At 38.4% G+C, this 23,292-nt stretch overlaps 1 protein-coding gene across 3 annotated transcripts in view; it reads right to left on the reverse strand.

Annotated features, from left to right (window-relative positions):
- Nucleotides 1-23,292, reverse strand: part of cntn4 (contactin 4) — a 140,435-nt gene that overhangs the window by 111,599 nt on the left and 5,544 nt on the right. For all 3 annotated transcript variants that reach the window (XM_059570606.1, XM_059570605.1, XM_059570604.1), the window contains exon 2: nt 11,329-11,464. In XM_059570606.1, coding sequence (XP_059426589.1) covers nt 11,329-11,416 — 88 coding nt within the window. In that variant the 5' untranslated portion in view covers nt 11,417-11,464. The remainder of the gene's footprint in view (nt 1-11,328; nt 11,465-23,292) is intronic.

Below are 23,292 nucleotides of genomic sequence, written 5' to 3' on the forward strand. Positions count from 1 at the left end.
AAAGTGGCCCTCTGATCTGCATGAAAGCAGCATCTCCCAGCCAGAGGCTCAAAGAAACAGCAACAAATACGTAAAGCAAATCAGCAAGCAAATCCACACAGATCCCACATTCCAATCTCTCACAACAGGCAGCTGTGTAAACCTGCCCTCAAAATGTGACAAAGAGGCACAATAAGAAATTAGAGGAAATACAAAGACATGAGCTGGGATTTTTAGCTGAGTGACAAGCATATTTTCACTACAGAGGAGCTTGGCACAGGAATCTGTTTGATGACTTCAATTTGTTTCAGGGGTGACAAGGGATTTGCATGTGGCCAAATGTTGGGATTGATTTGCATAGAATTCTCATGCCACAGTGACACCTTTGATTTTGTTCACCCTCACATTATCCCTCTCTCGCTCTTTCTCTGTCTAGTCGTCTGGTGGGTGGACAGTCCAAATGCTTATCGTATAGACAGCACACTCTCAAAGTACAAAATGATTTCTGAATGAAGCAAATAATGAAAAATAACATGAAACAGAGTTGTTTAGTTAAAAAGTTCAAGACAAATTAAAATAAAACAGTACACCGAAGATATTTAAGGAATAGTACAGACACACGCACATACACAGAGACATTCAAATGTTTGGGATCATTACGATTTTTTGTGTTTTGTTTATGCTCATCAAGGCTGCATTTATTTAATCAGAAATACATAAAAACAGGTAATATTGTAAAACATTATTTCAATTTTAAAATAATAGTTTTAAATTTCAATAATCTACTTTATTGATTCCTGTGATGCAAAGCTGAATTGTCATCAGCCATTAGTCCAGTCTTCATTGTCACATGATCCTTCAGAAACCATTTTAATATTGGTTTATTGTGATGCTTGACATTTTTTTTAAACCTGGTATAGTTTTTCAGCATTCTCTGATGAATAAAAAGTTAAAAAGTACAGCATTTATTTAAAATATATTCTATACAATATCATTTTTCACCAATTTAACAAATCCTTGTTGAACGAAAGCATTAATCTCTTAAAAAAAAGACTGCTACCGCTACATCATAACTCCCCTAAACTAGTAGTAACTAAAGCAATCAATTACATGAAAGCAAACCAGACTTCTAACCAACCAATGGGCTTGGTTTCAGGCCCACTTGAAAAAAATACAGCACCTCAAATTACTGTGATATCAAATAGACATAGGATTTATTATTTCTCGCATAACTCTCAGTGTCTATCTTTGGTGATCAATAAAGCTTATACCATGTGGACTCAACCTACTGATCTGGGCACAAGCAATCAAACCCCTGATGCATAAAAACCTGAAGTGTCACTAGAACAAATTACTGATGTCAGTATAGTGGTTCCCTTTCAGTCGGTCACTCTCGACGCCACGTCGGTGACCGATGAATATCGATAGACCAATCTACTTCGAGTGTAAACTAAAAGAGCCAATGCACATTGGCATGCAATTATTGCATCCAGCTGCAGCTGATCACTGCATGAGTATAAGAAGGCAGCAGGTGCAATGCATTCCAGCTTTTCGCTTCGGAGCCGAGTGTTAGTATCGCTCTGCTCAACTGTGTCTGCTGTGAACTACGAGTTCAGCACACTCTCGGAAGCTTCGTGTGCTGGCGAGACGGCGCTTCAGCGGCGGTCGTTCCTGTGTCGAGTGGATTGCACACTTCAGGCTGCACTACCCCTGTCGTGTTGCAAGCGGCCAATTCCCCTGGGCGCCTCAGCACTAAAAGAGCATTTCCTAAAGAGCAAATTTCTCTAAAAGAGCTTCACGGGTGCGTCTTTGTAAAGACGACTGATCGTCCTTATAAGGATGGCGTTTCACCCGTGCGTTTCTGGGTGCGGTAGTTACCTGGCAACGGGTGATGGTCACGATCCCTGCCTCACGTGTCTGGGTGTCGAGCACTCTGAGGTGGCTTTCATGTAAGCGTCCGATGCCCCTGTCTTGCGGGAAGAAATCACAGTCCTACTGGCGAAGGACGCGATAGAGCCGGTCCCTCCAGCCGATATGAGGACGGGGTTTTACAGCCCGTACTTCATTGTACCCAAGAAAGGCAGTGGGTTACGACCGATCTTGGATCTGCGAGTTTTGAATCGGGCCCTCCAACGGCTACCGTTCAAAATGTTGACACAGAAACGCATTTTCAGGTGCATCAGTCCCCAAGATTGGTTTGCAGCGATCAACCTGAAGGACGTGTACTTTCATGTGTCCATCCTTCTGCACCACAGACCTTTTCTGCGGTTTGCGTTCGAAGGACTGGCATATCAGTACAAGGTCCTGCCCTTCGGGCTGTCCCGGTCTCCCCGTGTCTTCACGAAAGTCACGGAGGCAGCTCTCGTTCCTCTCAGAGAGCAGGGTGTTCACATTCTCTACTACTTAGACGATTGGCTGATACTAGCACAGTCTCAATATCAGTTGTGCGAGCACAGGGATGTGGTGCTCCGGCACCTGAGCCTGTTGGGCCTTCAGGTCAGCTGGGAAAAGAGCAAACTCTCGCCGTGGCAGAGGATCTCTTTCCTTGGTATGGAGTTGGATTCGGTCGAACAGACAGCACCCCTCACAGAGGAACGTGCACGGTCAGTGCTAGCCTGCTTGAATACGTTCAAGGGCAGGACAGCGGTCCCACTGAAACTCTTTCAGAGGCTCCTGGGGCAGTCCCGAGGTGGGCGTGGAAGCGCGGCACTCACCGGGTCCAAGTTACACAGGCCTGTCGCCAAACCCTCAGTCTGTGGTCAGATCTTGCATTTCTCTGGGCAGGGGTGCCCCTAGAGCAGATCTCCAGGCATGCTGTGGTTTACACGGATGCCTCCACCACCGGCTGGGGGGCCACCTTCAATGGCCATGCAGTCTCAGGGGTTTGGACGGGCCCGCAGCTGCAGTGGCACATCAATTACCTAGAGTCGTTAGCAGCGCACCTTGCCTTGAACCGTCTCAAAGGTCTCTTACGAGGCAAGCATGTGCTGGCCTGAATGGACAACACTGCGACTGTTGCGTACATCAACCGACAAGGTGGTCTGCGCACTCGTCGCATGTCGTAACTCACCCGCCACCTCCTCCTTTGGAGTCAGAAGGTTCTGAGGTCACTTCGTGCCGTTCACATTCCAGGCCTGCTCAGTCGTACAGCCGACGAGCTTTCTCGAGCAATGCTCCCGGGAGAATGGCGACTCCATCCCCTGATGGTCCAGCTGATTTGGAGGCAGTTCAGAGCCACTCAGGTAGACCTGTTTGCTTCTCCAGAGACCTCTCACTGCCAGTTGTTCTACTCCCTGACCGAGGGAACTCTCGGCATGGACGTACTGGCACACAGCTGGCCGGGGGATCTACGCAAGTATGCGTTTCCTCCAGTGAGCCTTCTCGCACAGACACTGTGCAAAGTTCGGGAGGACGAGGAGCAAGTCTTGCTAGTGGCGCCGTATTGTCCCACGCGGACCTGGTTCCCCGAACTAGTGCTCCTTGTGACAGCCCCTCCTTGGCCAATTCCTCTGACGAAGGATCTATTGACTTAGAGATGGGGGACCATTTGGCACCCGCATCCAGACCTTTGGAAACTCCATGTCTGGTCCCTGGACGGGACGCGGAGGTTCTAGGTGACCTACCCCAAGAGGTAGCGAACACCATCACTTCGTCAAGAGCACCGTCTACCAGACACGCTTACGCCTTGAAGTGGAACCTGTTTGTCGAGTGGTGTTCTTCTCGCCGAGAAGACCACTGAAGATGCCCGATTGCGGTCGTGCTGTCCTTTCTGCAGCAAGAGCTGGAGCGAAGGCTGTCTCCCTCCACCCTCAAAGTCCAGGTTGCTGCTATTGCTGCGTACCATTACCCCGTGAATGGGAAGTCTTTGGGTAAGCATGACCTCATCGTCAGGTTCCTTAGAGGGGCCAGGAGGTTAAATCCATCCCCGCCCCCCTGTATACCCTCTTGGGACCTGTCTCTAGTGCTTAAATCACTACAGCAGGGCCCATTCGAGCATTTGCATTCAGTTGAGCTAAAGTTTCTTTCACTGAAAACTCTGCTCCTGCTTGCACTGGTCTCCATCAAGAGGGTAGGGGACCATTTTGCTTTGTCCCGTCCGAGCATTAAGGTGCTACGTAGACCGGACACAAAGCTTCAGGACCTCAGACCAGCTCTTTGTCGGTTACGGAGGCTGGCAGAAGGGGAGTGCTGTCTCTAAGCAGAGGATGGCCCACTGGATTGTGGATGCCATAACCCTGGCTTATCAGGCTCAGGATGTGCCCTGCCCATTCAAGTTGTGAGCTCACTCAACTAGAAGTGTTGCATCCTCCTGGGAGCTGGCTCGTGGCGCCTCGCTGACAGATATTTGTAGAGCTGCGGGCTGGGCGACCCCTAACATGTTTGCTAGGTTCTATAGCCTTCGTGTAGAGCCGGTATCCTCCTGTGTTCTCACCTCAAATGGGTAGTGGCACAGAGAGGCCCCGGTTAGTGTCGGCTTGCTTAAACTGCTACAGAGTGTCCGTACTGTATACCCTGTTGAGATCCTCCATCACCGTAAGTAGCTGGACGCGGCGGAATGTCCGGCGCCAGGCCTTCATGATGTATCTGTGAGAACCATGGAAGGGTGGGTTCCATATTGAGACCTAAGCGGTACTCATATGTGTATAGTCCACGGTATAGCCTTAGAGCACGTGTTTCCCCGGCAGGCTTCTGCCTTCCCAAGAGGGTTTTTAATCACCTCAAATTTCTCCGTATACTCCTAAACGGATGCTATATGTGTATTTGCCTCTGAGACCTCCTTCCGGAAGGATGGGGCTTCCGCAGTGTCCCGGTTCGGGACCGGGTACGTTTTCCCAGTGTTATCCAATCTCACCCAGTGAGGTAGTGCTTTGACAACGGTGAGTGGAGCTACTTGTTCTGAGCCCCGGCCTACACCTAACAGGGGCACAGGCGGCTCGCACAGGGCACTGGAAGGGGCAGCACCCATGGCGCTTTGATAGGGATCCCATATTCGTCGGTAACCGACGTGGCGTCGCCATGGTTGCTGTACTGCCGCTGAGCTGCCGGGTCCCCGGCTCAGCTTCTCAGCGAAAAACTGGAATGCATTGCACCTGCTGCCTTCTTATACTCACACAGTGATCAGCGGCAGCTGGATGCAATAATTGCATGCCAATGTGCATTGGCTCGTTTAGTTTACACTCGAAGTAGATTGGTCTATCGAAGCGATATCCCATATTCGTTGGTCACCGACGTGGCGTCTCCGTTCCCTCCTTCAGGGAACGAGGGTTACCATACGTAACCGAGACGTTACTCATAGTTTCATCATTCCATGTGAACTCAATTGATCAAAACATGCAAAACAACTTAAATTCAAAAGAATTATTCCATTCAAAAGAACATATTTTTGTAATAATATAAATATTCTCAATGTCATTTTGATCAATTTGATGCATATTTGTTGAATAAATGTATACATTTATTTAAAAAAAGAAAAAAATCTTAATGACCACAAAACAAAACATTATATGATACAAATATTACATTTTTAGAGTAAACATTATGCATGCAGGTCATACTGTTGGCGGTCCTGCCCGGTGTCTGATATGGGCCACATTTAAAAGGTCATGTCCACAACCTCACAAAAACATCAGATTTTAAATGGAAAATACGAATCCTGGTCTGTACTATGCAATATAATAAGAGTGCCTTTGTCTATGATACTAATGAAGACAATGGATGAGCTACACATCCTCATCACACAAGAAAACCAAACATGTATTCCACCTGGTATAGAGTCAGGTAGAGCACACATGCACACACATACACATCCAGAGGCACGCAAACCAATTAAGATTCATATTACCAATTCATATTCACAAGCACAGAGGCGTGTAGAATATGTGGTGTGAAATGTGATAACATACGATACACAGCTCAATGACTACACTATTTCTTGCTAGTAGAAAGACAAACACTCAGGATATACGCACGCTCTACATCTGCACATGAACAGCTTTGAAGAAAAAGATCACACAATGTGATTGCATAGTTTTTCAATATAGAGAGTCGTGGAGGCGAGTCATTTGGTGTTCTATTAGCATTTGTATGCGCCGTGCCAGCGGTAGGTCGGGCAGACAGTGCTTCTTAGAACATAACACCTCACGGAAAGCAAAAATTGTTTTGTGAAAATGCTGTTTACAGAATCCCCACTGGGCCTCGCCTTTACAAGCCATGAATAACTTGGTCACCAAATGATGGGTTTCTGGGTCCCGCTGTCTGCCTTTTCACCTGTGAGTGGTCTATATAAACCAGACATACAAAATAAAAGCACAGGAACAAAGACTGTGTCTGTGCCGATTGCTGTATTGGGAAACGATCTAACCCGCAAATTAATCAGAGAAGCAGATGCACTTAAATTATTTTACGCCCACAGTTCAAGCAAATGTCTACTGACAGCCCGTCAAAGACAGAAAATTGTAGGAAAGGACTACGATAGCCCCACAATTAATTAACAGAGTATACTGCTATATTTTAAATTCACGTGTTAATGACATTTAAGAGACGCAGAGGTTCAGTTTTCAGTGAAAAACAACTTTAATTTCAACCTTCTCAAAGTTTCAGAAAAAAAATTATCTTTTATAGCACACTTTTAGCATCAGATTAAGCACTTATTGGCACCAGTTCCTTTCTATTTTTAAGAGACATTGCCCGCCAAAAAACACACACAAAAAAAACAACAACGGCAATGCCATAGAATAACCATTTTTGGTGTGATGAACATTTTTCCAGTACATTTTGAGGTTTTAATGGATGTTAAATGTTCTTCATGGAACCACAGATGACAATAAAGAACCTTTATTTTTTAACAGTGAACTCTGGTGGGGAAAGTCATACATGTCTGGAATGAATAAACATTTTCGTTCTAAATATTATATACCTTTTTTTTTTCAGAACTGAAATATCAAATGGCTCAGATGTTTTTTGGAATTAGGAATTGCATCCTTTTTGTTTGCAAAAATGTTGCTTCCTTATAGCAGCTAATGGCAGACAGCACTTCACTGTCTGGAAGAAATGTGTAATCAAAGACTGGGCAAATTAAACAGCTCAGATGGTAAGGGAAAATGTCAAGTGGTTTGTTTGTAAGTTTGTTTGGCTCAAGTATTGAACTGCCACATGCATGCTTACTTTAAACCACTGACTGCAAGAAACAAACGTCTCAGGCCTTTTAAGTTTAACTCACCTGCTCAAATGTAAAACCAAATCGCGATTTAGCTACATTCACCTACGCCTTCTCCAATTTCCTTTTATTGCATCATTTTCTGTTTTGATTTACCTCAGTGGAATGCTTCAATGTAACTTTGTGTCTTTTCAGATGGTGTCTCAGATGGATAAATCAAATGGCACAGAATAGGGGAATTAAAGTTGTGCGAGGTGATAGTTAAAATGTGTCAAACCCTGCTGGATTTGCTACTGTTATGTGTGTGTATATATGGTATATCTGTGAGCATACTGTATCTGTGGGAAGTGATGGATAAAATTAAGAGTGGCGAAAACATAAGTAATTTGGGAATAGATTGGAATGCAATTCATTTTACGTTAGTTAAATTACTTTTGAGTATTTATTTTTTAAATTAAATGCTGCATCATGTGAACATGTTTTTCCCCCAATGAGATAAAGTGGTTAATTGACTATCAAAAAAAAGGCTTTACCACATGGTTGCTTAATATGCAGATTCTTTTTCATTGGATTTCCATAAAAAAATAAATAGACATAGCAATACCCTTTTATAAAAAGACCATTATATGGAGAAATTGACAGTTCACCCAAAAATTAAAATTGTCATTATTTACCTATATGACTTTTTTTTTCCTCTGCAGAAAAAAGAAGATATTTTAAATAATGTTGGACCCAACTGACTCGTTGCATGAAAAAAAATAGTCATACAAATTTGGAAGGACACAAGGGTGAGTTAAAAAAATTAAATAAATATAAATACAATAAAATAGCTCAACCAGAAATGACAATTTTGAGATATATATTTACCCTAATGTCATTCCAAACCTGTATAATTTCTTTCCTCTGTAGAACATAAAAGAAGATATTTTTAGCAATGTTTTGCCCAACATTGGACCACACTGACTTTGTTTGTACAAAAAAGAAAGCCTTACAGGTTTGAAAAGACATAAGGATGAGTAAATAATGACCACATTTTCATTTTTTGGGCCATATCTTCTGCCAGAAAGGGAAATCATGTTGCTTGGAGTATTTCTTGAATCATGACAGCGTGTTGAAGAAACCCAAATCTAAAATAATGAGCCTGGCCCTGAGTCAATGAGAACAAGAGAAACAGACAGGGAATTAGAATGCGGTGTGTGTTGGTTGAAGTGTGTGATGCTAAGGTAATCACATGCTAACTGGGAGGGCGATCAGGGTGGAGTGACGTGTGTGTGTGTGCGTGTGGCAGACAGTTCGCCCCTGTCACTATGCACTGCTGTGAGAGAACAAAGGAAGATGCCTAGCAGGGGATGGAGATCATTGCGGTCCCCTCTCAGCATTCTGAGCAGTCGCCCTGCCAAGCCTCATCTTTTCAGGGGCAAACCTTTCTCGTCTCTGCTGTTCGGCAGGTTGCACGACCTTTCCTGTCAGTTCGGCATTAAAAGGGAATACAACACTACAAAAACCAGTGCTACCCACCACTAACTGAAAATACAAGGCAAGAACAAAGATCCCTCAGTGCAAGAAAGTCAAGTACCACCAAACACAGTGTCTTTTCTGATCCAAGCATGTGTTGGGAGATAATGTAACTGAACAGATGAAAGGAATAGTTCACCCATAACTGAAGATTCTGTCACTATTTACTCAACCTCATGTGATTCACATTCATTGTAATTGCATAGAAAAGAGCGGACAGTGTGGAAGAAAAGAAGTCTCACATTAGGTGAGTGAATTTCCCTTTGAAAGGGAACTTCAGTCTTCAAATACAAATTCTGACAACATTAAACGTGAAGTTCAGAGAACTTTCATAAAATTTATTCTGCTCCTTTCAGCAGCTGAAAAGTTGCAACTGTATTTTCCATGCTCTCATGTGTTAGTATAAACACTACAGATTTAAAAGACACATAAACTCACTCCTTTCCTCATTTAGAATAATATGTGACCCTGGACCACAAAACCAGTCTTAAGTCGCTTGGTATAGTGTTAGCAATAGCCAAAAAAACATTGTATGGGTCAAAATTATAGATTTTTCTTTTATGAAAAAATCATTAGGGTATTAAGTAAAGAACTTGTTCCATGAAGATCAATTAACTACCGTAAATATATCAAAACTAAATTTTTGATTAGTAATATGCATTGCTAAGAATTCATTTGGAAAATATAAAGGCAATTATTATTTTTTTTTGCACACTCAGATTCCAGATTTTCAGATAGTTATGTCGTATCTCTGTCAAATATTGTTCAATCCTAATAAACCATACATCAATGGAAAGCATTTCGCTTTTTTTTCTTCTTTTTTTCAGATGATTTATAAATCTCAATTTTGAAAAATGTATTGGTTTTGTGGTCCAGGGTCAGTTACTGTATGTGAATCAGATCATAACTATTTTAAATGTGAGACATTCTCTCAAACAAATAAATGAGATGGGGACTTGCTGGCATCTTTTCCTCAAAAAAAAAAGAAAAAGAAAGAAAGAAAGAAAGAAAGAAAGAAAGAAAGAAAGAAAGAAAGAAAAAGAAAATACTTATTTATCACCAAAGCCAAAGGTAAAGAAAATGCGCAAATATACATAAGTGATGATAATTTGAATCATCTGTGGATCTTTCTCTTTCATTCCTTAAATGTAAACTAAAGTAGATAATTAGCAGTCTGTCATCTCACTAGTTGATTAAATACTTAAAAGAAGGTAAAAAGTGCTAATTTCACACAGACAGTGTTAAGTATGAGAAATGAGACTGCTTCTCAGAATCAGATTATGATTGATGTAAAAGAGCCCTCAGGTAAAACAAAGAAAGTATTAATAGAGATAATAGCCATCTTAATTGTTCCTTAATGAAATATGAAATTCAAGATACGAGTTTAAATACACGCGTATCGCCATTTCCTCTCTTTGTACATTAATTAACAACAAAGACTTTATAGATAGATGAGGGGGGTGAGTTTTACTTCCCTACAGCCCTTATTTTCTCTTTTAAGACACTGTGAGTAGGAAGGATCATTGACTTCAATGGCGTTGCACGGTATGAACTTTATAGGTTTGTAACTAGTTTGTGTTGACTAAAATGTCAATGGGGAACAATTTCCATAGTATCTCCCTCAAATCATCCACCTCACAAAACATAAGGGTTAATCTTGTTAAAGTAAGCATTGAAAGCATTTGTCAGTGATATGAGAATAAGATGAAAATACACTTCATTGTGATGAATTAAAATCTTACAAGACACTGTTGATGATGATGGTTATATATATGGATATATTAAATATGTACAAAATATAAACATTAAAAGTACATTGCACAGAAAATAAAGCAAATGCACAGGTTAACTAGAACCAAATTACACACCAATTAAATTGAAATAAATACATGTTTTAGACATTTTAAAGGACATTTTCATTAAAATACAAAAACTTAGTAAAACTATTTAAAAATGAAAAAAATGAAACCCAATCAATAAATCAGTCAATCAATAAATCAATGAATCAATAAATCAATCAATCAATAAATCAATCAATCTGTCAGTCGATTAATCTATTCAGCCTTAATGTAACACTGATAAGAGCTAAATATCACACTTCTTTAGCTCTGTTTTTCCTCAAAGTAACACTCAGTAATTGGCTTTCTGTAACAAGTCGTTTTCAATTGTGCAGCACAGAGCACCTCTGGGTCAGTAGCGTCCCCCGGAATTTAATTTCATACGCTATAAATTATATCAGTCTGACAAAGAATAAAGATTTGGATTTCTCCCTCTTCTTGATTAAATCTCACATTCTTAGCTATCAGTACATTCAAATTAGTATTTTTCATCTTAGTATCCTATCTTGCAAGCCGATCATCTAATTTATATTCAAAACTATCAAGCAAACAGCCGCCAGCCCTTCCTCTCGGATCTGTCCGCTGGATCCTGTTATTTACTTTAACAATTGCTCTCCTGTTAACTGAACTACTCTTCTTCTTGCAACTTGGATTTTATTTCTCCTTTTTAATGATTAGGCCTATTATTTGCTAATATAAATTGCATCCGAGTTGGCTGCAATCTCTGTGTGACGTCTTTTCAGACAGACTCCTGGTCTATATACATAGGGATACGGAACCAGACTTCACAAAGAGGAGCTGCCATGCACGCATCAGAAGTTCTTAATAAGATACTTTTACCTGCAAGGCTCCCCAGGAATGACTGCAGAACCAGCAGTTTCCATAGCAACTTCATCTTCACTTTGGTATGGTCAAAGTCAACTCGCATCCAATCACGAAGGTATGGAGGCCTCTCTGTGGTTTCTCGTTCTTCACTCTGCAAGGAACACAAAAAATAGGTGCTTAGTTTGATTCAAAGATCCTTCACTGGTTAAGTTCTAGTAATAGTTGACCCAGTTCAAATGCAGAGTGCTGCCATAATGTCTCACTATTTCAATTCTGATTCAGTTCTTTTTGGCACCTGAAATAAACATGTTGAATTTGCTTTTCATTATAAAATTATGCTCACCACCTACACTGTAAAATTATTTTTTGATTATTGGAGTACATTTACAAGAAGCTACCATTTCAGTTTTTCTACTTCAGAATTTCAGGCATAATTCAGTGCATTACTTGTGGTTTCTTTGTAATTGTAAAATGTACTAGCAAAGTCTGAGTGGAAACTGTTACAGCAGTTTTTTCAGTGCCTTTTACTTAATGTGACATACTGCCAACTGAAGCTGAATAACAAAAAATTTGAAAACAAAATTATACACATCAGTAGTTGGGAATTGGACTGTGAAAAGTACGCTCCACATATATGACAAAATATGATATAAAGTGTTGGGAAAATTACTTTTAAAAGTAATGCATTACAACATTGCGTTACTCCTTTAAAAAGTAACTAACTACGTTACTCAGTTACTTTTCATGGAAAGTAATGTGTCACGATACTTCTGAGTTACCTGTCCAGGGCTTGCTTTTTTGTTTTTAATATAAAAAAATTATTCTTTTACACATGTAAAAGCCTTTCACATCAAAAGTGTAATGAATATGGTTCAGGCTGAACGAAATGTAAATTCACATCTGTACAGTAGACTTTGCCACTCAAACAAATTACATGAAGAATATGATGGAGAAGAAAGTTCAACACTATTCAGCAATAATAAAAATGAAACACAAATGTGTCATTTTTGTTATTAGTAAGGTTTTAATTGGATCATTTAAGGTCAGTAGCAAAGACATGTGTTAATAAAATAGGATTAAATACGTAAATTGTATTTGTCTTCTTTAACATATTTAATTATTGCAGATTTGTATAATATTCTGAGTTTGCATTTGACTGTTTTTATTCATTTTGAGGAATACTGAATCTGTTTTTGCGATGAGTAAGATGAGTAAATGCATGTTCATATTTAGTCTAGAACTAAAATAACTTAATACACACAACGCTCTGCACTTACTCCTGATTTCTCTCAACATGGCAACACAAGAGCTGTCAGTCAATACATGGGAAACAAAGTAACTGGCTTTACTTATTTGAAAGAAATTACTCTGATATTTCCTTCTAAATTATGGTGGCCATATGTGTCGTTCATATGGGACACGTCCTGGCCAGGATTTTAATATGGCTTAAAACATCCAAAGCAGTTTGACCAATAACATGCAGGTATTGTACATAATAGACCAATCGTGTTGCTGCACGTTAGAAGGTAAGCTCTACAGGGAAAGCAATTGAAATATGCTGATTTGATTTCATCAAAAATATCTGAATTTGCATTCAGAAGATGAACAGAGGTTTTACAGGTTTAGAGCGACATGAGGGTGAGTAGTCCTTTAATCTCACATAAAACTATACAAATTCATCTCTTCTAACTTTTACAAAACTCCCAGTTTATTAAGTTTATTACAGCGAGAATGTGATCTTATGTGCCATTTTGGGTCCTGATTCAATACTCTATAATGTAAGTTGTGGAGCTTTTTCTATATCAGTCCCAGGCTAAATAACACTTTCTTTCACACTCGGTACAGTTGAATACATTTGTTGAATCTTCACATGGCAAACTTCGACATCTACTGTGTGCTTGGTGTGGTTTAGTGGTGTTTGTAGTGAGAATGAGGAGAGGAAGCGTTGTTTTTAGGTTCTGTTTTTACTTCTCAGTTGGAGTCCCATAGGGATCACCATGGAATCGGGACCAAGCACACATTGTGTCTAGGAAAGGAGTAATTCTCTATGTGTTTCAAGTTTTTGACAGTGCAAAGCACAAAAGCTGCTGGAAAGGGAGTGGAAATAAATGGGGTCTACTGTAAAGTCCCAGAATCCCCAAGCATAGCTTGTGTATTCTTTAAAATTTTCCTAATTTAGCAAAACAAATGATGGGTTTAATGAACAGACAGCTTTATTGTATTTCTGTTGAGCATAAAACATTGTGTTTATCAGAGCACAAAATATTTTATATTTTTATCTTTAGATTCATTATTTCTTGAAGTAAATATAACAAAAACAAGCAGAGATATTATATATATATATATATATATATATATATATATATATATATATATATATATATATATATTCACACCAAAATCAAAAAGAAAACTATTTTTTCATAAAGAAAATTATGCATACTAGTGAAACCCATTAAGATTTCTTGCACAGTATGTGAACATAAAAATAAAAACACACACATACACACATTTAGTAGGTTAGGTACAATTCTGTGTATATCGTTTACTAAATAAATATGAGATTCAACCAATCAGAATAAGATTTTTTCACATTACACTAATGATAATTTGGTGAGAATGTGCTCATTTATCAAAATGCCACACTGCATAAACTCTTAGGAGAGCAAGCTTAGTTTTTTTTTTTTTTTGATTTTGTGGTGAAATATTCCCCAGACTGTACTATATAAGGAAGCCTGGGTCCAGACCTTGGATGGAGCAAAAACAAACTTAGAAATAGGTAATCTTCGCTACATTGGCAGCAATATAAACTTGAAAAATCAGAGCATAAAACACAGATCAATCTAATCTTTGAAGTGCATATGGATTTCACTGTGCTTCTCAATACCACTCTCAAATTCCTGTTCAGACCGGCTGTCTGGGAGGGTGAATTGAGGGGCGTTCGGTTCTGAACTACCGGCTGAGAAAGACAGATGTTAATGTGACACAGTGTGATTTATCCAGCATTCTACAGAGTGAGCAGAGTAATCGTGAGAGGGAACATTTTAAGAGTTGCCTTGAGAAAAAGCCAAGTTCTGCTTTACAAGGAGGAAGAGCAGGAATGAAACCGGCTTGAAAGCATGACTGTCGCAGTGGACAAGCCTCGCCGTTTGCAGTTTATTAATTCAGCAGTGCCCAAATGAAAAAGATGCTAACACCTTTCCGCTCGAATATCCAGAGGCAAAATTTCCAAAGAGCTTTCCAGATTGAAAATCACAAGGGTTGCTGAGATTGAATCCACTTTATTTCCTGAAAAGTAACGTCAACAACTTAAGCTAAGGATTTGTCGACGCATCATGTCTAATATCTTATCTGTATTTCAATCAGTCCAATCTCCAGGTCACCCTCCACCCCTCCTCCTCAACCCCAGCTCCACCTTAATCTGCTCTCACATACTAGCTCTCTTTTCTCTGTGCCTGAGTTAGAGGGATATTTTCTTTCATCTGAAACCAGAGCGGCCAAGTACAGCCTACACTTCAGCCTGAAAATCTGCTAGATCTACATTGATGTGGTGTGCGGATATGGGTTTTTTCTATATCAAGATATGTCAATAGCAGATCCTCTATCACTACTTTGCCCTTTGGAAATGACCTTTACACCTGGTAGAAGACAAAGGATATTTCCAATGGACAAAGAAGTAAAAGTTAAGTTCCTGATATTTTTATTGCCATTTTAAAAAGAACACCATCATTTACTCACCCACATGTTGTTCCAAACCTGTATGGCTCTCTTTCTTATTATTATTATTATTATTTGGCACACAATGAAAGACATCTCAAGGTTCAAAAATAGCAGAAATATCTAAAAATAATAATAATAAAAAAGCCAATACAAGTCAAAAGTCTGGAATAGTGAATATTTTTTATGTTTTTAAAATAAGTTTTTAATGCTTGCCATGACTCTCTATATAATTGATTAAAAAGTAAAAACAGTAATATTAGGAAATTTCATTTAGACAAACTGTTTTCTGTTTTAATATATTAAAAAAATATAATTTATTCCAGTAAAGCTGAATTGCCAGGAGCCATTTCTCCAGTCTTCAGTGTCAGCATGATCCTTCAGAAATCATTCTAATATGCTGATTTAGTGCTCAAAAATATATATATAGTTCCCATATCAAGTTCCATTGTAAAATGTCATTGAATGTTTTGCCCAACATCTCCTTTTTTTTCATTGGAAATGATGAAGAAACAGCTTGAAAGTGAGTAAACGATGACAGAAATTTCATTTTAGGCTTAACTGTTTCTTTAAATTGTCATAAATACTAAATCACACCAAAATAGCAAGATGACAACTTGTGCCAGAAACACACACAACATTACATATATTTTACAGTAAAACAAGCAATTTAAACAATTTGCTAAAAAAGAAAACATTTTTCTTAAGGCATGTCTCCATTAGCATGCTGTTTCCAAGTACAGGTTATCGCTGTGATTGATCGGAAGAGCAAATGTGAACGATCTGATGACACGCTTGCACTGAAACGCTCTAAATGAGAGCCATTTCTTTCCTTTTTCAAGGGGTCAAGGGACAAAAACATTTAGATGAGGACCACTGAGCTCGGCCTTCACAGGCATGCTGATTCGACCACAAGCTTTAATTTGTAGCTGATACTTAGACATGACTGAGAAGGCTAACAAATGAGGTGGAGAATCCAGACCGCAGAACAAGCTACACAATTGATCCAGCAATGGATGGGGTTAATGTGCTATTTCAAGACATGTGTTGATCAAATCTAGGGCACTCATGCCTCTCAACTTACAATGTGAATTGTTTTATTGTCTCCCGTTTGTTCACAAATGAAATGCTCAATCTTATAGTCAAGAACATCTCGCAACACACTCTCATGAAAACCTTCCTGTAGTGACTTTCAAACTACACAAAGAATATGACAACACAATTTTTAAGTCTGATATTGATTTACAGTATGCAATACTGTAATTATTATTCTCATTATTTTGTGTATTTTGTGTAACAGAATATGTTGACATGCTTTAATGTTCAAAAAACACAGAATTTTTCAAATACTGTACATTATTGTAAGTCCTCTATGCCCCGCCTCTCTCAAACGTGTCGTTTTCTACAAAGTCCCTCCTTCCGACAAGCGCAGTCTGCAGCGAGGTGTACACTGATTGGCCAACTGACCCAGTGCATTGTGATTGGCCGAACACCACAAGCACTAGTCGGAAATGTAACGCCCCTTTCCATAATCGCGAGCTTCATCTTTTAAAATAAATGTAAAGACTTAATAATGTCCTTAGTTTTACCATCAGTTCAAGCCGAAAGGGGAACAGAGTTGCGTGACAGACACAGTGATGAAGCTTGTATGTGTTTGCAGTAAACAAACAACGGACGGTTAAGACAGCTGACTCCACTGTGTGACCCTGTCTCTTTCTCTCACACACACACACACACACACACAGCACAATGTGCAAAACTCCGCATTTGAATAGTCAATTGCAATTACTTAAACTAATAACAAAACATACTTACAGTAGCTGATTCAGAAGCACCAGATTGTTTGTAAGAAGTCAGAATGACCTCCTCTCCTAGGTTCACGAAACGGTCATCCATAAAATGCGTTGCTGTTCTGTTGTAAGTAATCTTAAAGATTCCTTGCCAAAATAAAGCCAAATAAAGTGCTTTTACTTTCGCCTAGATACACACAGCATCTCTCTGACATGGCTGCTTCAACACTAACTGTGGTTACTGAAACAATGCCTTCTTTCTTTGCATGAACATTTGCGCGGCATTACGCAAATATTTCCACATAGTGATGTAGACATGTGGGGGCATGTTTGAATGAACCATTTTAGGAGGGTGTGTCAGAGTCTTAACTTTGATCAAAAATATATCTTCGGTCAGTCTGGATAAGCAACTGATGTATATATAACAACATATATTAAGGCTGAATCTACTGCATATGTCTTGTGTCACTCAAACACATCAATATTTCAGAAGTTTGCCAACAAAACACAAACTCAGAACTCAACTGTGCGAGTATTTTACTCGTATTTGTGATGTGTGAGAACTGTAAAATTTATTTTGGAACATACTTGTGAATAAAACGTATTTTATTCCTTTTTCTTAAATAAGTCTTAAATATCTTAAAATTGTATAATAAACATTTAAGGTCTTAAATTTAGGGATGGAAAAGAAGCAATCACAATATGTCTCAATGTGATTATTAAACTTCAAAATGCTATGATTTCATTAAATATGATCGCTGCACATTTTAGATTCAAAATGTTCATTTTAAAGCCAGCAATAGTAATGCACAATACTTTCAAAATAAGAGTCCCATTGTATTTCAGGCTTGTTAAAAAAAAATTATTTTGTTTTCTCTTCGAGTTGCCTCGGAGGGGGGTTGTGCATTTCCCTTTTGCTTTCTTTTTATAAAATCTATTTTCAAAGTGGCTATATGTTTCTAAAGTGACATGCTTCCATCTTTCATGCTTTTTTTGGGCCAGAAAAAATCCCTCTCTCCAAACCAGAGAGGAGCCCAGGGTGCTGAAAGTCAGGCATGCATTGGTGCATCAATGACAAGCACTCAGAAAGATGGGTGAGGGAGTGCATGAGCATAAAAAAAAGAGTCACCGCTGCTGTTTGGAGCTTCAGGCAATGGTTGATATAAAGAGAGTGGCTTAAAATGTCTTCTTATGGTTTGCAACGCAAAGACGCACAAAAGTCTTTCTGCTGCCTCTTTCTGAAGCTGAGCTCTTTGTGTTGGCTGTAACCTTCATGGCTGAGCCACTCTGTCTTTGCCAATCTCGTTACAATGTAGGGAGCCGAATTGGATTCGCAGTCAAAGGTTCAGTGAGATCTGGCTGCTTTGTCACTTTCTCTTCACGGTATCTGTCAGCTTGCCTTCCTTTCCTTAAATACTATATGGTAAAATACTATTTATACTCTCTAAATGTCATTATGAAGTCAAAACATATTCACTTTCTTAATGAAGGTTCCTGGTCTTATCGTGAACTTTTCATAGCTTTATATTAATCCAATATTAATTAAATTGCTTTGGAGCTGCAGGAACATGACACAATGACAATACTGAATTGGATACTAGAAAACTGAAATGTTAATTATTTATCACAAAATAAATACACTGCTCCTTTTGTTTGGTTGTTAATAGCTAGAGTTAAAGCATCTACTGTACGAGTAGAGGCCACAGCCATGCTAACCAGTCAAACCTTGACCCCTTGGTATTCCTAATCTTTAAGCTTTAAAAATTCTCTTTCCCATCCACAACCTAAACTGGCGGCTGGCCTGCTGGCTTGAATGTTGCTCATGGAAGAAGGAATACCAGTGAGGTCATGGCTGTATTTAAAGCATAGCCTACTTGTAAAGCATTCAAGACAACTTAAAAGGGAGTTTACTGTTCTTTAAAAAAAATTTAAAATAAATAATTAATTACACAGTATATATACATAAATTAAATTATGCTATTAATTATACTATAAAACATTTGAATATAGTATTATGGTTCATATTAAAGAACATCATCCATGAAATAAAATCAGTCAGGTATCAAGCATGTGCAAAATGCACGCAAATATTATTCTGGTTTCAAAAATGAATGAGAATGGAGCCATAGGGTATCAGCATGAATTCACAGCTGACCTTATATTTACTTTTTAAATGCACATTGCTGGTTGTATTGTGCATTAATCATCTGTTCATGTTCTTTCAAAGAAAATAAATGTTTGTCCTCTTGAACCTTTATCAAAATTTAATAACTTGCTAGTTCTGCTTTTCAGCCATCTTACTTTCAACGCATCTCCAGACACATGGCTCCATTTTGGTATGTATCACCCACTTTTTACTATCAAATCAATTTCTGACAAATAAAATAAAGTCCTTCCATACATTATTTCTCATTGAATATATGGAACAATGTTTGAAATGGTTTCATTTGTAAATGAGTCGCATTACAGTTGTGAGTTGTGAACGACGTCATGGATCATGGATATAAATGGACAAATTTTGATTTAGCAAGAATAAATTTGTAAGAACACAACAACAAGAAAATAAAAGAATTCCAGATTCATTAAAACAGAAATATATAAGAAATATAGCACCAAAGTCATATTTTTGAAAGTTCTACAAGATTTATAAGCAGTAGCTGGGAGTGTGAAATTGCAGTCAGTGTTGCCTGTGCCTTAAGCTTTACTACCAAACAAGATCTCACATCGACAGCTGACAAATGCCCAAGGCTGTGAGTTCTGCTGCACTGGACACTCTTTGCCATAGCAGTATCTTAGGCTGACAACAATAAATCCACCACTAATACGCTGCAGTGTCCACAGAACCCAAGTTTAGCACCAGAGATCTGCAGAAATTAGCAATAAATATCCTCAGAATCACCCTTTGAGTGAGGTCACAAAAATATAGTACCAACATCACTAGAGGGTTAAATGAGGACCAACATCAATCAAGGTTTTCTATCAAGTCAGATTACTTAAAAAGCATATGAACTGAAAGCACAAAAGCCCTTCTAACATTGTTATCACTACCTTTAGATGAATATATATATATATTATGCAGCATGTCTAAGATTAATGATACTTCCATTTGCAAGTACCTTGTTATGCTCTAATAAAACATGGACCCATTTCAGATGCTTTCTTCGAATTTAAATGTACCAACACCTAATAATCTGCAGTACTTGACATCTTATTTAATGACTCATCTACATGTTACTGATTTATGTAAAACATTTTATGTTTCACCTCTAGCCCTGCAACAATGGCTTACTGATTCTACTCTGCTCAAACTGCAGCTTGCTGCCCCATAAAGGCCTTTGCAATGGTCCTATATTACATACAGTCTAAGCTAAATTACAGTCTGAGCCTTGAACAATAATATCATCATAACAACATAACACCACCACTATTACATCACCATTATGACAGGAACAATACAAATGTTTGTGCCTCTCCAACTATTTAGCACAGTGCCAATGATGAGCTGGATTAGCCAATGACTCAACAGAGCCACGCTTGTTTCTGGCTGATGTGTGCCAGCCAGACTGTGTAAACCAACAAAGGCATAACAATAGATAGATAGATAGATAGATAGATAGATAGATAGATAGATAGATAGATAGATAGATAGATAGATAGATAGATAGATAGATAGATAGATATTGTTGTATGATAGACCTGTTATATGTAGTGGACGTAACTAATATTCCATCTGCAACATTAACACATGCTGTAGCCTGCTGTAACATTTAGACAGGAAGTGCTCATATTTGTGCTCATTTTGAAAAGGGCACTTGTTACATAAAGGCTACTTGGTCTTGATATGCACACTTGCTTTCTGCAGGATAGCAGCCTACATTTTTTAAGTATCACTCCATAATTTTCCCCCTCAGAGACAATGCATTTTTTAAATGTCATTTTTGCACAGCTTGTCTAAATTGTGGGTTTTAGCAAACTCCAGCCCTGGATCCCACATTTGACAAAGAAATGCTCAGTAGCCTTCAGTCAGCCTGTCAAATCAAGATCAGCCGCTGATTCATTATCACGGTCCAACCATAATTCACATCAAGGCGACTTATCTGACCAGATAAGATGAGATGACATTCAATCCAACATGGTAATGTAATTCAAAGCTTTTTTAATAGCGAGCAAATTGCTTTGCTACTTCTCAAACCTGAGCCACTGGGAGATGATTATATTGTGAATTGCCTTAGTCCTTCAGGACATATTTTTGAGAACTAAAAATTATGTATTTAGAGTAAAAGACTCCACATTTCTATTACTGGTAAGACATGAGGGCCTGGATTTTGCTTCAGTGCAACAATTTGTCAGAAGCGCTCAGAAAATTGGAGTAATCTCTCATACCTGAGAAGTCATGTGAGGACACACAATGGCATGGGTATAGTATAACCAAAGAAGACAGTGAGTTCTGTGTAATTTATAGTAGTACTTTCCTCCGAATGCATATTTCTGCCATTTTTCAAGGTGAAAATGTGAAACCTACTGTATATTATATACACAATATATCTGACCACAGCAGTTACGGACCAATATTTTTTCAGTTTATGTTTCATAGATTCATATGTATTGGCCAAGATTGGCTAGAAAATGAGTTAAATACATTTAATGTGTTTACTGTACGTACATCACAGTACATTTTCTTTTAATCCCTGATCATTTACTAAGTCTGTTTAAAAAACTGCAAATGACTGCAGATTTGCACCATTGCACATGCAAAAAGTCAATTTTCATAGTTTTAAAGGCACAGCAGCAAAATAAACAGTCTGTTTACTTTTAGCACAAAATAATACATGATAAAATGCTAAAAACAGAGCATAACTTTTCATATACATCTTTTTTTTTTTATCAGTCATTGCCCTAAGCAGCCATGATTTGATTTTTACTTCTGCTGCACCCACCCACACTGAAATCTCATTGGTGGAAAACCTCTGCTCATACTGTAACTGTATACTGAACATCATATATGTTCTCGGTGGCTTTAAATGTGATGCATCACACAGCAATGGTCAGAGATAATGGTCAGAGAGAGGGTGGAAAATTGTAATGAAAAATAACAATTATAGGTCAATTATAGTGTTTTTGAGCACTGGAAAACTATATAAAGTGGACCTAGGGGGAAAAATACCCAATATGGCTCCTTTAATGCTATAAAAAGCTGTTATAACTTTAATAATTTTAATGTAAAAATCATGCACCAGCACAAACACTTCTCACTTCTTTCAAGACAAATTACATCATAATTTTAATCTCACTCAGAAGGCTTTATTCCTCATGGACAGAAGCCTCATGTTTGTTTTCCAAAGCATAAAGTAGTAGAATGTTTTTAGCACCATCTGAACTCCCCAGAACATTGTCTTAGATTTCACATAAGCACTTCAAAACACACCCATGTGGTTTGGCAGCACTTTTCTGATTAAACAATTAGCTTGACAAGGCCATCATTAAAGCACATCATATACAACATCTCTATTTGACATCTTAAGTTTACTAAAGGGAAGAACAATCAGGGAGCATTTTAAATGTAAATAATAAAACTGGAATCACAGCACCAGTAGTTACATAAATGCCTTATCATGTTATGCTCCACTAATGAAACCCACAATTACCCATATTCCCAAAGGAATATGTTGCACCATGATTGCATAAGAAACAACAGACAATAGGTCTGTAACACATTTAGAAATGGGAGATATGGGATACAGTTCAGTGAATCTGAACTAATACAGAACCACAGATTATTTGAAACAGATGTGCTGGTTATTAAACCATCCGCAAAACCAGTTTTCACTTTCTTTTTATGTGTTTAGATAAATAATGATGCACTAACCAATGCACGAACCAAAAAGTAATATGGTGTTGCCATGTTTCATATAACATAACATATGTAACATACATAACATTACACATCAGCATTATACAATTATATGACTATATATTGTACTAGAATCTGACTGGTTGACGAACATTATAAGATGTGCAATTATTTTCAGGGAAATGAACAACTCAAGTAGGGAGGCAGGTCTTGATCGCATTACATGTCCATATCACTTCAGCAAACGATTTCAGTTATTTCAAAGGTCCTTACAGCTTCCAACAGCAAAATAACCAAAACCCACATTGACATTGACCAAGCAAATAAATATAGTAAACAACAAGAGAAAAAAACGACTAATTATTTCGTTTTATGTTAACTTTCCCCATTCTCTCTCCCTTACAGACGCACACACATACAGTACAGACACACACTCACTTACACAGAAGCAGTGCTGCTCTGACAATTTTTATCAGTAAAATAGTTTAACAAACTACATGACATTTCTCACAAGCGACGCACTAACAGCACTGTTCTTGAAGAAGATGAACTTACAGTTTCATTATTAGTAGAGACGCTGCTGCCGAACACTGTTGAGATCCATTGAATTATTTGAAAATA

Source organism: Carassius carassius, chromosome 17 (genome assembly GCF_963082965.1).
Source record: "Carassius carassius chromosome 17, fCarCar2.1, whole genome shotgun sequence".
Classification (NCBI taxonomy): Eukaryota; Metazoa; Chordata; class Actinopteri; order Cypriniformes; family Cyprinidae; genus Carassius; species Carassius carassius.